The sequence below is a fragment of the Rhea pennata genome, chromosome 9 (genome assembly GCF_028389875.1).
Source record: "Rhea pennata isolate bPtePen1 chromosome 9, bPtePen1.pri, whole genome shotgun sequence".
In the NCBI taxonomy this organism is placed as follows: domain Eukaryota; kingdom Metazoa; phylum Chordata; class Aves; order Rheiformes; family Rheidae; genus Rhea; species Rhea pennata.
Window position 1 is genome coordinate 12,732,979 of NC_084671.1, and position 14,533 is coordinate 12,747,511.

The window sequence follows — 14,533 nt, forward strand, 5'->3', positions numbered from 1 at the left end:
TGTTTAGTCTGGTGAAGAGGATCCAAAAGAGTGATCCAATAGCAGCTTGAAGCTACTGGAAGGGGCATTATGGAGATGACAGAGTCAAACATTTCTTTATCCAGATGGCAAAATAAAGTGTAGTGGATGTAAGTAATGGTTTGGGAGATTCAGATTTGGAAAAATTGTTTCAGTGCGGGGGGCGGGGAGGGGGGGAGGTAGTGCAACACTGCAACAAGTCACCAGAGACCAGGGGGCATCTACATTTTGGAGGTTTTCAAGATTCAGCTAGACAAAGCCATGGCCAGCCTTAGCTCATGCTGGTAATAGTCCAGTCTTCTGCTCATAGCAGGACTTAGTGACCTCCAGAGGTCCTTCTTCTTTATTGACAGTACAGAAGACCTTCAGCCCCTTAAATAAGGAGACACTCTAATCGTTATTTTTGCTTTATGTTGCAAAAGAGACGAGTGTATCAGGAATGCTTATGTCCTGATGATGCCAAATCACCTGTTCTGAAAATCAGAGAATTGCATTATCTCTTTCTGACAGTTTACAACAAGGTGTCTGTGCACTTCCTTTCCTCCAGTTTTCACAATGTACTGAAATATCTTGCTTCCATTAGCAACCTATCTGCAGCATCAGTTCCCAGCCATCTGGCAGCAATCACTCTTCTGTATGTTAGAGTATAGGATTTTCTATAGGAAAAAGGCAATTTCCCCTGATTATTTGCAAGGTGCCATGGGCTGAGCTGCCAAAAAATGAAGCAGAGGTTGGTTCTGTGCTCAGGAAGAAGGGGAAAATATCCAAGTATTTTTCATAATCGAGACTATGGCTTCCAGGATGGTTTGAAGATAAGAGGAAAAGTTAAGTGGATCAGATGTTAGAGAAAAACTGGGGATTAAGGATTTTAGTCCTGGACACAATTCCTGTCCATGGACTGATTTAATTGCTTGTTTTTTTTAGGCACTGGAATTTTAAAGGCTGACTCCTCCGGCCAGCCCCATGAGCTGTTGCAAGAAGATTACACTGGAGATACCCTATGCTTGCATCCTTCTTGAGTGGGGCCTGTGCTGTCCTCCTTCACAGCCCATGCTCTGGGATGCAGCTCCCCTTCCATTCACAGAAATCATCCCTGCAGCTCCAGGTTTAGATCGCCAATTGCAAATCTATTTTTTTCCAGGGACGGTGGCAGCTGACTCTGTTCTAGTGACCGGCTTGCTCTTCCTGTAACCATGACTATTTTAGAACAGTAGTAGAGCCCAGAGAACCCATTACAAAATAATAGACCATCAACACACGTGCTAACCTTGCCAGGTATGACCTCAAGCTCTGCATTGTTTCAGCGTTCACTTTGTTCAGTGTTCGATTTCCCCTTTTCTACTGATTTCAGATCCCTGCTGTTTCTCCCCACGCTGAGACGTATGCACATAGCACTCTGTAAAGCTAATACAATTATCTGTGTGTCAATATGCTTTCATGGTCCCATTTTGTCCCACTAGGGTCTTGTTGCTTAACTCATTGCTGAGCTGAATGTTAGTTCTGCACGGTTCCTTCTTGTTTACAGGCAACATCAGCATCCTAACAGCTTTAGCTCACTGTAAAAGCTTTAACCTTGCCATCTCTGTGTTGCCTTAGTTTTTCTTCTCTTATGTGGCACTGTCTTGGTAGGCCTGATTCTAGTACAACTCCACTGGTTGATAAATCCAATCCCTTAACCGTTTTATTTGATGACTGACCCGTAAGAGCTCTGTATTGCTTGTCAGTGTCTTGCTAAAGCTGGAAGCCAAGTGCTGAACTGTCCCATAGGCAAGACAGTGATTTTGGACACAGAAGAAATAAGGGTAGCTCTTTGTGGTAAAGGGATCTTGAACAAAAATTACACTTGAGAAAACTGTATTTGTGTAAAGGAACTCATGGTCTGAGATACCCGAAAGAACCACTCTGCATCATTTTGCCTGTTCTTTTGCTGTCCCTATTAACATATTTCCTTTCTCATTTTTGTGCACAAAGTTCTCTAGCATCTATCTCAAACTTTTCTTTGTGGTGCAGTGATGTTCTCTACAAACCTGTAGGTCAGATTATCAGGAACAGAAGCTTAAAGAATTGGAAGAAATTGGTCTGGCTCAGAACTACCTCTGGGCTCAACTGCTAAGTTTTGGCCACAGATTTTATTGCCCTTAAGTTTGTTTTGGGTGGGTCATCAGACCTGTCCACTCCACTGCAATTGCCCTGCAATTGCTGTGATGACCAGTAGTTAAGACTTTGGATTAATGTTTTGTCCGATATGGTTATATTTGGAATTATTGAGGATCGTCTCATACCACAGAAGTCAGGAATCGGCCTGCTTTCTGGCGAAATTATAATGTGGTCGTTAGAGTGGTGTTAGATTAGATAGATCTATCTATCTCCAGGGAGTCACTACTGTCTCTTTGTTTCAATGCAGATGGGCCAGTCAAGTTCAATTTATTGGGTTTTTAAAGCCTAGTTTGTCATCCAACACCAGGATGTGACATGGCTGTAAAAGGAAGATGTCATTCATCAGCTTTTATGTGTGTATTTTGCAGCAGCAGCAGTCAAAGTCAAATAGCCTGCATCTACTCCCAAAACTGCTAATGCAATTATAGTGTGAAAGAAAAGGAGTTTTATATTTAGCTTGCCCTTCTCTCTTTTCCACTATTGAGGTTGATACAAGAGAAATGAGCTAAGAAAGAAACTTAAAGAATTGTGAGTTTTTAGTTGATAGCAGAATTGCCCCAGTGATGGGATTTTGGTGGAAGAGTGAATATGACGTTGAGTCATTATCTGATGAACTATACGTGCATGGTGACTTTAATCTGTGATATGCAATATTGTAGTAGAGACTATTCTAACAGGTCTTTGCCGTCTTTACTCTAAATCCGCTGTCTACCTGTTGTATCTGATTAATACTTTAAAAGTTCTACTGACTTAGCTACATGTAGCAAAAGTCACACCCCAAACTGATGTAGTTCTACTGGCAAAAACCTAAACGTGGATTTCTACTGGAAAAAGTTTATTTGTCAAGTATTGGTTATTTAATTAGAAGAAAGAGCATATGCTGTACTCGTTTAAGAGCCATTGTGACTAGAGACTGGAAAATATAATGTTACATTGTCAGTAGGTGATGTGGATGGCATGGCTTAAGTGGAGTACACCTGTATTACTTCAAAACTTCTTGAGTGCAGATGAAACCTCAGCCTCAAAGTCTGGAATCTTAAAGTCATAAAATAATTAGGGTTGGAGGCAACTCTGGAGGTCATCTGGGCCAGCCCCTTGCTCAAAGCAGGGTGAAATTCAAATTTAAATTAGTTATTTTGCAGGACCCACTGAAAACAATTGAAGTTGTTAAAGCCAGAATGAAACAATACTAGAATATATGCTTAGAGGAATAATTCAGCGCAGGCAGTGCACAACTGATAAGCTCTAACTAGGTTTATTTCTCCTTTAATTCTTGTGATAACATTAGTGACATCCCAGAGCAGGAAATTGGTGAATGCCTTCAGCTCTTTTTAAGTGAGGAAGGGACTTCGATTCTTTGAGGGGATTGATGTGGAGATGCAAAGCCCAGCCTTATCCAGGTGGTTGGAAAGAATGCTGAGGCTAGGGGAGAGGAGGTTTAAGCTTGTTCCAACTGATGTTTGCTGCTTGAGACTAAAGCAAAGCAACAAGAAAAAACCAGAAACAGTGCAAAACTGCTGCAGGTAAAGAAACATGATCTTAAGAAGAGATCTACCACAGGGTCTAGAGTTCAAGTACATCAAAGTTTAAATACGATCAAAAAATCAGCCACCAAAAGGTGACAGCATATTCTATTCTATTCTTTTTCGTGTCTCAGAGCTTAGTGGCTCTGTAGCCTCCTGTTAGCTCTCTGCCACTACAGCGATCAGATTGCCACACGTGGTAATCTCAGTGCTCAAAGTTGTTCTGTGGTTTTGCCCTTTTCATGGTTGCTGCTGTGATGTGTAAGGATCACAAAGGGCCCACCTCAATTTGCAGTTGGCGGGGTCTGAGAGAGGAGCTGCTTTTGACAGTTAGTATTACAGGGCTTAAATTGAGCACTGTTCTGTAGATCAACAATGATTAAGGGAGTTCAAAAGAGATCACAATTTCCCCCAAATCGCATAATTTCCCAAATGATGTAAAATTGATGAGCATAAATAGTACCATATGGGAAAGACATCCCTGAGGACTTGGGCTGACTCTGTACCTATGGTACTTCCTATGTTTAGTTAAAGACCTCTAATGAGACCAGAATTTTGACTTTGTATCCTCTTCTAGAGGCTGCAAGAAATGGGAAAGCTCCATTGCTACAGATCACTGGCCATAAATGGAGAAATAAATTCACTTAGCATTCAAAGCGAAATGGTGCCAAGAGAAACAAGCAGCTGTGGGAGTTTATATAGAGCAAATCTCTTTGGTCAGCCACTATTACTAGTTTTGGTTGATTAGTGGAGTGGATATGATAAGAACAAAGCAAAAAAAAAAATGTATCCGTAGAGCATTTGGGTTCCTGTTTTTGGGAATACCAGGCCAAAAAAAAAAAAAAAAAAAAAAAAAAAAAAAAAAAAAAAAGGACAAGCTTAAAGTAGAATGGTCCTGTCTTGCGGGCTACACCTTTGTTAATAAAAGGGGCAATGTGGGACATGGTTTTGCATCAGGAGGAATGTCTCCTTGGTTCAGTGCTAGAACTTGTCCTTAAAACTCAACCGGAAGATAAACTAAAAACAAATGTTTTCTCTTCAAGTCCTCTTGCAGGGATGGGAGAGTGAGGAGAACTCAGTTTGCCTTTTTACATTTGGCAGTTTGAAGCTTTCAGAGACTAACTTTGGTTATCCAGGGAAGGGGATATCTTGACTGTGTTCCTGAATGGTATCAAAAACAAGCCACAGGAAGGTTTTCAGTAGCATCTAGTGTCAGTGAATAAAGTACTGACCTCCTTGTATCTAGTCAGCCCCTTGATGTCAGAAGTCGTGCTTAGCTGTACATAGGTATTAGTAAGATAGAGCATTATGGACCTAAATCAAGCTAGTGGATTTAAGGAGGAGTAGGATGAAAGAGAGAGCAGAAGGTGAGGGGGAATTTCTTCACTGTGAGAGTGACAGAGCACTGGCACGTGTTGCCCGGAGAGGCTGTGGAGTCTCCTTCTCTGGAGATATTCAAGCCCGCCTGGATGCAACCCTGTCTAACATGCTGTAGGTGACCCTGCTTGAGCAGGGGGGTTGGACTAGATGATCTCCAGAGGTCCCTTCCAACCTTACTGATTCTATGACTGTCTGCAAGCACAGACTGTTGTTGCTGGGTTTTTTTTTTATTTATTTTTATTAAGCACTGTTACTACCTTCTGTGAACATTAATTTCATTAAGGGACAAATTCTTCATTTTGGGCAAAGTCCATCAACATCTGAGGAGTGTTTGGTCCATGTTGCAAGCATGAAAATTAAGATTTATTTAGATACGATGCAATCACAGAAAAAAAACAGACTGTTTCAGAGATGAATGCACTAACAGTTTCGGGAGTAGACAAATTAGTGCTCTACTCTCCATTGCTTATCTGAGGTGAAGCTAAACTGACTTGGAACCCCCTTTGTTTTACTGTTTTACCCTTCCTTCTCAAACGTGAATGACATCCTGAAACTAAAAGTAAAAACGAGCACTTATGAACACTTTTTTTTTTTTTTTTTTTTTTTTTTTTTTTTTAAGTGTCAGGTTTTTATTATTGTCTAGTATTATGCTCTATTGATATTCCTGGTCTGACATTTTTAGATAATGCGGTCTCTTCTTGGGGTTCGTGGATTCCAGTTCCTCTGCTGTGGTGTATTCTTTCATGGTTAAATTTTCAGAACTTATGGCTTTGAGTTTTCCTAATGATAGAACCAGAGCACACTGTTCTCTTTATTTATGCAGCTTAATTTCACTCTTTGCTCTTAATGTTATTTATCATGGTTAGTCCAGTCTCTTCCTCTACCTCCAAAAGTAGGTGATGACTAATGCTTCCAAGGAAGGAAGGGTAACAGAACCTTGGGCAGCCACAGCTGATGGACAGTATGGTTTTTGCCTTTTATACTATTCATTACTTTCATCCTTCCATTTTAAGTTACCATTCTTGGAAAAATGGATCTTATGCTCGCATCCACCATTTCAGAAAAGGTTGGTGAAATTTGGAGAGAATTCAGAGAAAATACACATGAATGAATTAAGAAAAAATGTTTTTTTTTTTTATGGTGAATTTCACTGAAACTTACGTGTGTTGATTTAATTTTACCAATGATTTGTCTGTGTTCTGAAAACAACTGCATAAGGAAGAGAGGCAGTTCTGTAACGATGTTCTAGGTGACAGGAGCGTAGTAAATTCCAATGGTTGGAAGCAGAGCTACATAATTTTAAACAAAGCATAAAGAAGAAGCTTTAATTATGATGCTTGATTGCCTATCTGAGCAGTTTACCTAATGCTGTGGTGGATTACACATTACTTACATTCTTCAGATGAGACTATGTCCTTCTAAAGGATATTCTTTAGCTCAACAAAAGCTTCCTGGAGAAATAGCTGAGCAAGGTTCTGCTTGCCCTACACAATGCAGAGAGCTGGACAAGTCGGTCAACAGGACTTTAAAAACTGTGGCAGAATGAAGCTTTAGGAGGGGTTTGTATGGGGTAGGGGCAGTGAATTTGAGAAAGAGATGTTGCCAGTGTTCGAGTAAGGAGTGGTAGGAAAAAGTCAGCATTGGGCTCTGAAAAGGAAATATTGAGTTACTGCTGACCGAGTGCAATGGCTATCTTTGAGATCTTTGAGAGAGAGGTAGAAATGCTGAGGATTTTTACAAAACAGTGAGAGAGAAGCTCTGACTTTGAAATCAAGAGGTTTGCTCTTGGAGGAGGATTCCTCCAACAATGACAAAGATCATTCCAGCCTGGCTATGTTAAATGTTGGCTGGCTTGATTTATTCAGGTTTGCTAGGAAGGAACTCGCTGAAGGGAAACCATGCCTGACGAATGATTTGCTTGGAGCAGAAATATGGGGGCAACCATAAATCTAATTTGCAATTTAACTTTTCAGTGAAAGCTCTATGGACTAGCAGCAGGGGGATCAGGTCCTTAATGCATTACGTTTGGCATGCAAGAGTAGCAATAGCTGACTTGGCCAGCAAAAGGTTGATAAGCTGCAGTTTTTTCCATTGGAGGCTGTTGTTGTTGTTGGCAAACCAAAGTGATTTAGATTGGTTCTGGTGGTTCTTATTACCTTAGAAGAAGGAGCTTGCTGTGTTTTCCCCTTGGTGATGGATAAGGCAGCTCCATCTGTGACAACCAAGGGGCTAGCAGATGTGCTTCACCCTATTATCCCCAAACAATTTGCATGTTCCCAGGAGCTTTTTTTCTGGTCCTGCTTGTTCCAATGGTCCATCCATCTTGAGGCTCCCTTCATTATGTTTTCTCTGTTCCTTCTTTCTCTTTAGTCTGCAATATCCAATATGCCATGTTCCTTCTATTCTCTGAGTTCCTCGGTGACTTTAGTCTTTTTCCAGCTAGTGACTTCTGCAATCTTCCACATCCAACATCTAGCTAAATATACTGTTTATTGTAGAGCTGGCAGAAATAACGTTTTGGAAGAAAATACTTGTAAGATAAAAATTAAATGCGCACTTGCTGGTCATGTTTACTACCTAGGCAGAAGAGCATTGTCTCTCTCTGTTGGACAATCTTGGTCTGAGTGCAGGGCCAGGACAATGCTGGATGCAGTGGCCTGTTTAGGAGTAGGTTTAGAGTAAGAGGATTGGTTATAAGCATAAGTTGCCCTGTGCTGTTTTGATTGCAGGTCCCCATCATAAAATCTCCACCAGTTCTGCTCTAAAAAAGCTAGACTGGCTTCATCTGAATTAGCAGAGTGTTCCACTATGGAGAAACTTGCAGAGAGAAGTGAGGTGCTGTGACTCATGTGTATGCCTCTGTCCTTTAAATTGCCTTGTTCTTGGCCTTTTACCCTAGGCACACTGTGCACTGAAAACATGAAAAGTGGTGGAAAAATCAAAACAAAGCCCGAAATTTAGCTTCAGCTGTTAAAAAGAGAATCAGTCATTTTCCTTTTTTATGGTCTTGCAAAGTAGCTAGGCTATATTTAATTGAGGCTGGGGAACTGCGACTGGAACAGACAAGGAAAAGGGAACTTGTTGGAAACATTCTCAAAGAACAGATAGCAAAAACAAGTGCCAACAGATACACATCAGAAAATGAGAGGGAGAGAAAGAGGAAGAGAAAAGGCTAACAGGAAAACAATTAAAAAACACCACCAGAACAAATGCTTTAGAGAATAGCTGGTATGGAGTTGCATGCCAGCTTACAGTCAGCAACTGAGATATACCTGTGTGGTCTTCACACTCCCAAACTGCCCCTAAGTGCACTCTGCTCCTTACTGTCACTCACTGAGGTGTCAGATCATCTTTGGCCACCCCAGCACTGTGCAACCTGACTACCAAATTTCCCGATTCATGGTGCACTCAGCCCACCTGTGAACTGGCAGACCATACGAGCTCGGTGGGATCAAGGCATATTACCGTACTGCCTGAGAGATGGTTAAGGAACAGCTAGGGAGCTGCCAGATTAGGAAAGGTAATCCTCTAGGCTGAGGCTGTTTGCTTTGAATCAGTATGGAGGTAGTGGCCATGGTCCTAGGGCACTTTGTTCCATGGGGCAGTCTTTCATATGAGATGTTAAGCAAAGGGCTGAAAACCTGTCCGAATAAAACTCCAGGACACGTTTAGCAATGGGGAAGATGGAGTTTTCTCTGGGTGTGTAAGAAATCAGAGTGCGGAGTTGTGCTGTTTGGCTCTTAAAGCTGAGTGCCCTCTGTGCTTCCTTCTCTTAAATTTTAAGGAGTTGCCTGATACTGCTGTGTTTTACATTTTTGAAGGATACAGGAGGAAGAGGTGTCAGAGACTGCCTTTTTGCTCTAGTGGCAGTTGTTGTCTCGTTCCATAAGTGCTGGTATTGCTGACAGGAAGAACCAGGCTGGTGGAAGTGCGGTTCGCACGCCCTCCTCCCCCGCCGTCATGGCTGGTTTGCTCTCCGGCCCTGTGGGGAGGACCTGCCTTTCACTTCTTGCTTTCAGAATGATGCTCTCAATGTTAACATGAGGTCTGCTGGCAGCCATGTGTAGGAGAGAAAGTCGCCTCGTTCTTTGCAACAAAAGCAGAGCTATCGTGGGGAATGATGGTTGCCCTTCTCCACTCTGCTCCTGCCATGCTCCCAGCTGCCTCATTTTGAGCCATTTGCTCTGTGCAGGCCTCCCAGCTTTCTTGCACTGACGTCGGGTGTCCCACACAACGATCTCCTCCAGCAGTAGGAATCGCAAACCAGCTGTGCTCACAGCGAGTCATACTGCACTAGGAGGATGAGGCACACACTTTGGGTCTGATGCTCAGCACTTGCCAGCCCCTCTCCCATCCAAGGAGCAATGAAAGTGGAAGATGACTTCAAATTTTCTAGCTCCCAGTCTTGGGTTCAGACTGTGGACTGTCCTTCCTTTGCAGGCTTTAAGCAGAAATGACACTTAAAAGAAGAAACTTGTTACCTGGAGTTAACTTACTAGGCTGAAACAGGCAAGCATCTATACACATGAGCTTTTAACAAGCACTGCTATTAACTGGAGATACTATCCCCATGCTACGATGCAGAGCCCTAGATTGTTTTGCCCACACTGACTCAGCATTACTTTCTAATAACAAATTACTAGGATAAGATTGTCTTATAGAATGCTGTTGGACTACTTTCCCAGGTTTGTCTCTAAGAGTAACCCTTGGTGCCTTTGATAGAGGACTTTCCTGGTGTGCTCTCTGTGTAGCTTGTAGGATGCAGATGCTTTGTCCGTTAGGATGAGTTTGGAAAACTGTTCTACATCTTAACCCCTGCAGCTCAGTTTTGACATTTCTAGTGATAACTGAGCACAAATTAGGAGAAGGGGGAAATGAAATGTTTGATGTTCTGCTTTATTTTGTCTAAGTAGAATTAAAGGTACTATCAGATATGCTTTCTTCGTGCCTAAATGCCCTCTGTAATGCTGAGGGCTGACTGCAGAACTCAAATGTTATTTTTTTGTTTGGGAAACATATATGCATGGAAGTGTTAACTTTGCGGCATCAAGCATAAGTCACAGTAGGCATGGCGGGTGATCCTTTAGTTGTATTCCTGAGTGGTATCAGCAAGAAGATATTTCTATCATCTCTCTGTTGATGGTAGGTGGCAGAGGTGACAAGATTAGCCACATGTTTACTTTCAGATTTTTAGCACTGACCTTTAGCTGGCTATATGTGGCTGCTCTTCTTGGCTTACAAAATATCTTCTTGTGAGACATTCAGATAGATGGCTGTGTGCATGACCACAGAGCTGTGTCAGAATTGCTAGAGATTTGTAATGCAACAGGGTTTGGTAATGACTTCACTCCAAGGCGGTGTACACCTGCCAGAAGCTACTCTTCATCTGTCCCCATTCCCCACACTTAGCTGGAGGACTGTCCACACCAGTTAATAAAATCCATTGCTGCCAGCAGAGGTAGGGCACACGCTTCCATCTATGCCCTGGCAGAATGCACTTGCTGCTGTAGCTAGAGTCCACCTCTTTGCAAATCTAGAAATGACTCTACTTTGTAGTGTTGTTCACAATTGGAAATGCTTTTAGACAACAGCAGTCAGCTAATGTCTTCCCTAGCGTTTTGCAGTCAGTGCACTGATCCTTTTCCATGCTTCGTGATCGAAACAAATCTTTCCAGATCAAGTCCCAGCTGCCTGCTGATTTCAGTGTTCTGATGGAGTCCTCCTAACATCAATTCAGAGCATGGCAGGGCACTCCAGGGGCTGCAAAATTCGTGGCGTCTTCTTTTTTTGTGGGAATGCATGTCAGAGGCATGCAGGATTTTCATTTCCTCACTGTAGCTCAAATCCTGCTTAGAGGGATAACTTCTGAAGGTACTGTAGGACCATCAGTGCTACCTGACGACTGTGACTTGTGCGTGATGAAAAGCACTTGTTTATTGCAGCTCAGGCTATTATGAACAGGTATTTTACAGATAACATTTTCAGCTGCATCTAAGTCCCGTTCTCAAAAGTGATGCAGGTTTTTAAAAGTCCAAATCCAAGACTGTCATGAATAAGTAATGATTTGGGCTGCCTCTGTTTTCTCTTACGCAAGCTGAGACATCTAAAAGGATCCTGGTTGTCAGTGGTTGTGGGTTTCTGGCATGTTTTCAAAATTGGCATGCTTTTAAAATATCTGAAGCTAGGCATTCAATAATGGAGCCATCAGGAATGATTAGCTACTTTTGAAAACCTTTTTCTTAAAAGTTTAAATGGAAGTCAGTGGGACATGAGGTCCTAAATGACACGTGAAAAAGTGCTAAAGTCACGTAAGGTGCATTTTTGGAAGTGTTTCTGCCTGTGTGTAATGACACTTGTCCCCATAGTACCTTCACCATTGTGTATTAATGTACTCACAAAAGCCCCATAGGGCAAAGCAAATATATCACCATTATTCTGATAGATGATGGAACTGATTGGCTTCTCCAAAGTATTAGCTTGCCTCTTACTTCGAAGGGTAAAATAACACCACTTTCTGCTGATATCAGTAGCAAGCTGATCAGTACCTGCTGGGGAAAGAAGGACAGACTTGTATTTTAAGCCCTATACAGAAATACTGGTATATTTAAAGATAAATGAATTAAAGGATTTTCTTTAAATCAGCAAAGTAGTAGGTTTTGCCACTGTTATTTCCTCAGCCTAAATTTCTAATGTGTGTGTGTGATTCTTTTTGTGTCTCCTCTCAGATCTGAACCATGTCTCACCCATCCTGGTTGCCACCTAAGAGTACCAACGACCCTGTTGGTCACGTTACTGCAAGGATGGAGACCACACATGCCTTTGGGACTCCCAGCATCTCGGTGTCCACTCAGCAGACACCAAAGAAATTTGCACCTGTCGTTGCTCCCAAGCCAAAGTACAACCCGTATAAGCAACCAGGAAGTGATGGTAAGGATGTTTTTGAGGAAAGAAGCACATCTGTATAATTAAGGGGAATTAACCTCTGATACAAGCTGTTCTTGGCTTGCTTGTTGTTGATGGGTTTGTGGGAGCCCGTTTCATATCATTCAAATAAAGACAAATCTGAAGATGTCTTTTACTCTTGCTCTGGATAGCTACTGTCATGTTAAGTGCAGGGGTGTTATAAAGGACGAGTAGGGGACAGAGCTTACGTGACTTTAATTGGAAGGAGCTGTCCTATCTCTAAGACTGATGCTTTTCAAGGAATTTTGTTTGTTTAGTGCGTATTGATCTAAGGAGCTGGGACTTGAACAGCCTTTTCAGTTCTAGTTCTTTCATTCCAGCCCAATTTTTGCAAAAGTGAGATGAACTGGGGATGGTTTAGGATGACAGGGCTAAGTTTAGCAGGATGGCTTTAAGAGTACTTCGTTTTGTGCCTGCCAGTTTGATTCAGCTTTACTTTTGTTCTTTTTTCTCTACCATGGCAGGCTTTCAGATATGAAATAATTTAATGATGTAATATGTGGATATTTATGTGACCATTGCAAGAGCTTCTGAAGATGTTGTATTAGTAAAACAATAGCCTACTTTGCTTTGGCCCTGCTCTACCTCACACTTTAAAGTCCTCCACTTATCATGCAGTCAGATGTTGGAGCAGCATACGCTGGAGTTGGGTTCCTGTGCTGTGGCAAGCAGAGGGAGAGATTTCCCACGATCAAAAACATGCTGTTGGGAGTGTGTCTGGGTTCACAACTGGAAAAATGCCAGTAGGAGTACCCTGGCTGCCCTTAAGTGATGGGGAGAGAGCGTGTGACCAAGCCTTACCATAGCAGATGTGAAAACAGGGATTTTAAGAAAGAGTGGGAGCTGTCTTTGCAGAATAATGGCCTTTCTATTCCAGGTATTTTTCTGTGGTCAGAACTGGGTGGAAAACTCTTCTCCCTCCTCTTCATCCCACCTCTTTACCTCCCCCTTAAAAAAAAAAAAAAAAAAAGGGAAAAAGAAAAGAAAGCTGTATTGAAGAAAATTGCAAAACAAACTTGATTTGCAGTTTTGGATATTCTACTTTCTTCCATCTCCTTTTTCCTATTTTGTGTTTAGTGCAGTAAGATAAATGATGTTAGCTATATTTTTTTCTCTCGCCTTTTCAATTCTGTTTCTTTTTAAGGCTTACTCGTTTTCAGGAAAACTATAGAATAATGAAAAGGAGAAAGAAGAACAAAGTAGCTTTAGGAAATCGCTCAAGTGAGAGATTTAATAAGTTAAGGACATTTTATAAGAAAGCTGGAAAATCCTGACTAGTATATGTATTTTTTTCCTCTTTCACTCTAACTTCAGAGAATTCAGAACAAAAAAAGAAAATGTGTTGGAGGGGAATAGCTCAGTCATATGCACCTGTTCTGTTGCCTTCAGTAACAAGACAGCAGCAAGTAAGAGGAAGAAAAAGACATTTGGAATTAAAAGTAAAAATAATCCATTTCTGAAGTGCAATAAAAATGTCATTTTCAAATTGGATTTGGAAATACTTATTTTTTAAATTCTCCTAAAATTTAAAATAACTGAAAATGATTTTTTTTTTTTTTTTAATCTGGGAAAACTATTGTTGATCAGCCACTGTGTTTTTGTCAAAAATGTCAAGGTGCTCTAATTAAGTGTGTTCTAATGATTGTAGATCTGATTATATGCCACTCAGGAACATTATCTTCTACAAAATTCTTTATTTCTTGGCATATGGGGTAGAACAGAGCAACACCTAAGTATTGCAGGCTGTGAAGGGAGAGACAAGGCGACACAGATATTTCTTATGGAACATTGACTATCTAACTTTGCAAGAAGCTGAGCATTTTGAGGTTTGTTAGGGATCAGGAGGTTTTGATAATTCACAGGAGGCATTTGCTATTTTTTCAGTGTCAGTCCCTGGCTTTGTCTGATTTTGGCCTTTTGGAGATCATGTTGTCTCACAAGCATTGAAGAGCTAAGTGATGGCAAAGATCTAGTCGGGGACCAGCTTAGCGGTTTGATAGTAGTACCTCCAGCTTAAATTAATCCACGTTCAAAAGGTGACACTCTGCTAGTTGGTGTAAGCACCCAGTCCACAGCCGTTAGCCCCATCATATATAAGCCTAAGACTTATATAGTCTTATTAGACTTCTGGGAGGCAAGAAGGGACAGCAAGACAATATTTAGCCCAACATGCCTCGTTCACTTTTTATGGCTCCGTTGGCTCCCTAATTGTTTCTTCAGTGACCTCAGTTGTTTTTGCGGCGGTGATTCAGCCTGGGAGGCAGCTCCGTGCCCCACTGGTTCTCTCCGTAAAGCAACACTGCTCGTCGTTTTGCCTGAATTTGTTCTCCCCTTCCTGGGAGTCTTTCCCATAGCCAGTCTTTCCCAGGAGAAGAGGAGCCCTGTTGGTCTCTTGATAAATTTTCAGCCTCCCAGCTGTCTGCGGCTTTTGTGGAGGAACGTTTGCTTTCCTGAATGCTCGAGCGTAACATGCTGCACAAAGTTGTTCTGCT

The 14,533-nt window shown here is 41.7% G+C and overlaps 1 protein-coding gene across 10 annotated transcripts in view; it reads left to right on the forward strand.

The window, feature by feature from the left end:
- Positions 1-14,533, forward strand: part of LPP (LIM domain containing preferred translocation partner in lipoma) — a 354,330-nt gene that overhangs the window by 126,937 nt on the left and 212,860 nt on the right. For 9 of the 10 annotated variants that reach the window (XM_062582808.1, XM_062582810.1, XM_062582812.1 and 6 more), the window contains one exon: positions 11,804-12,005. In XM_062582808.1, coding sequence (XP_062438792.1) covers positions 11,813-12,005 — 193 coding nt within the window. In that variant the 5' untranslated portion in view covers positions 11,804-11,812. Of the gene's footprint in view, positions 1-1,253; positions 1,294-11,803; positions 12,006-14,533 lie in introns of those variants that run through there. The other variant, XM_062582816.1, reaches the window with a different exon arrangement.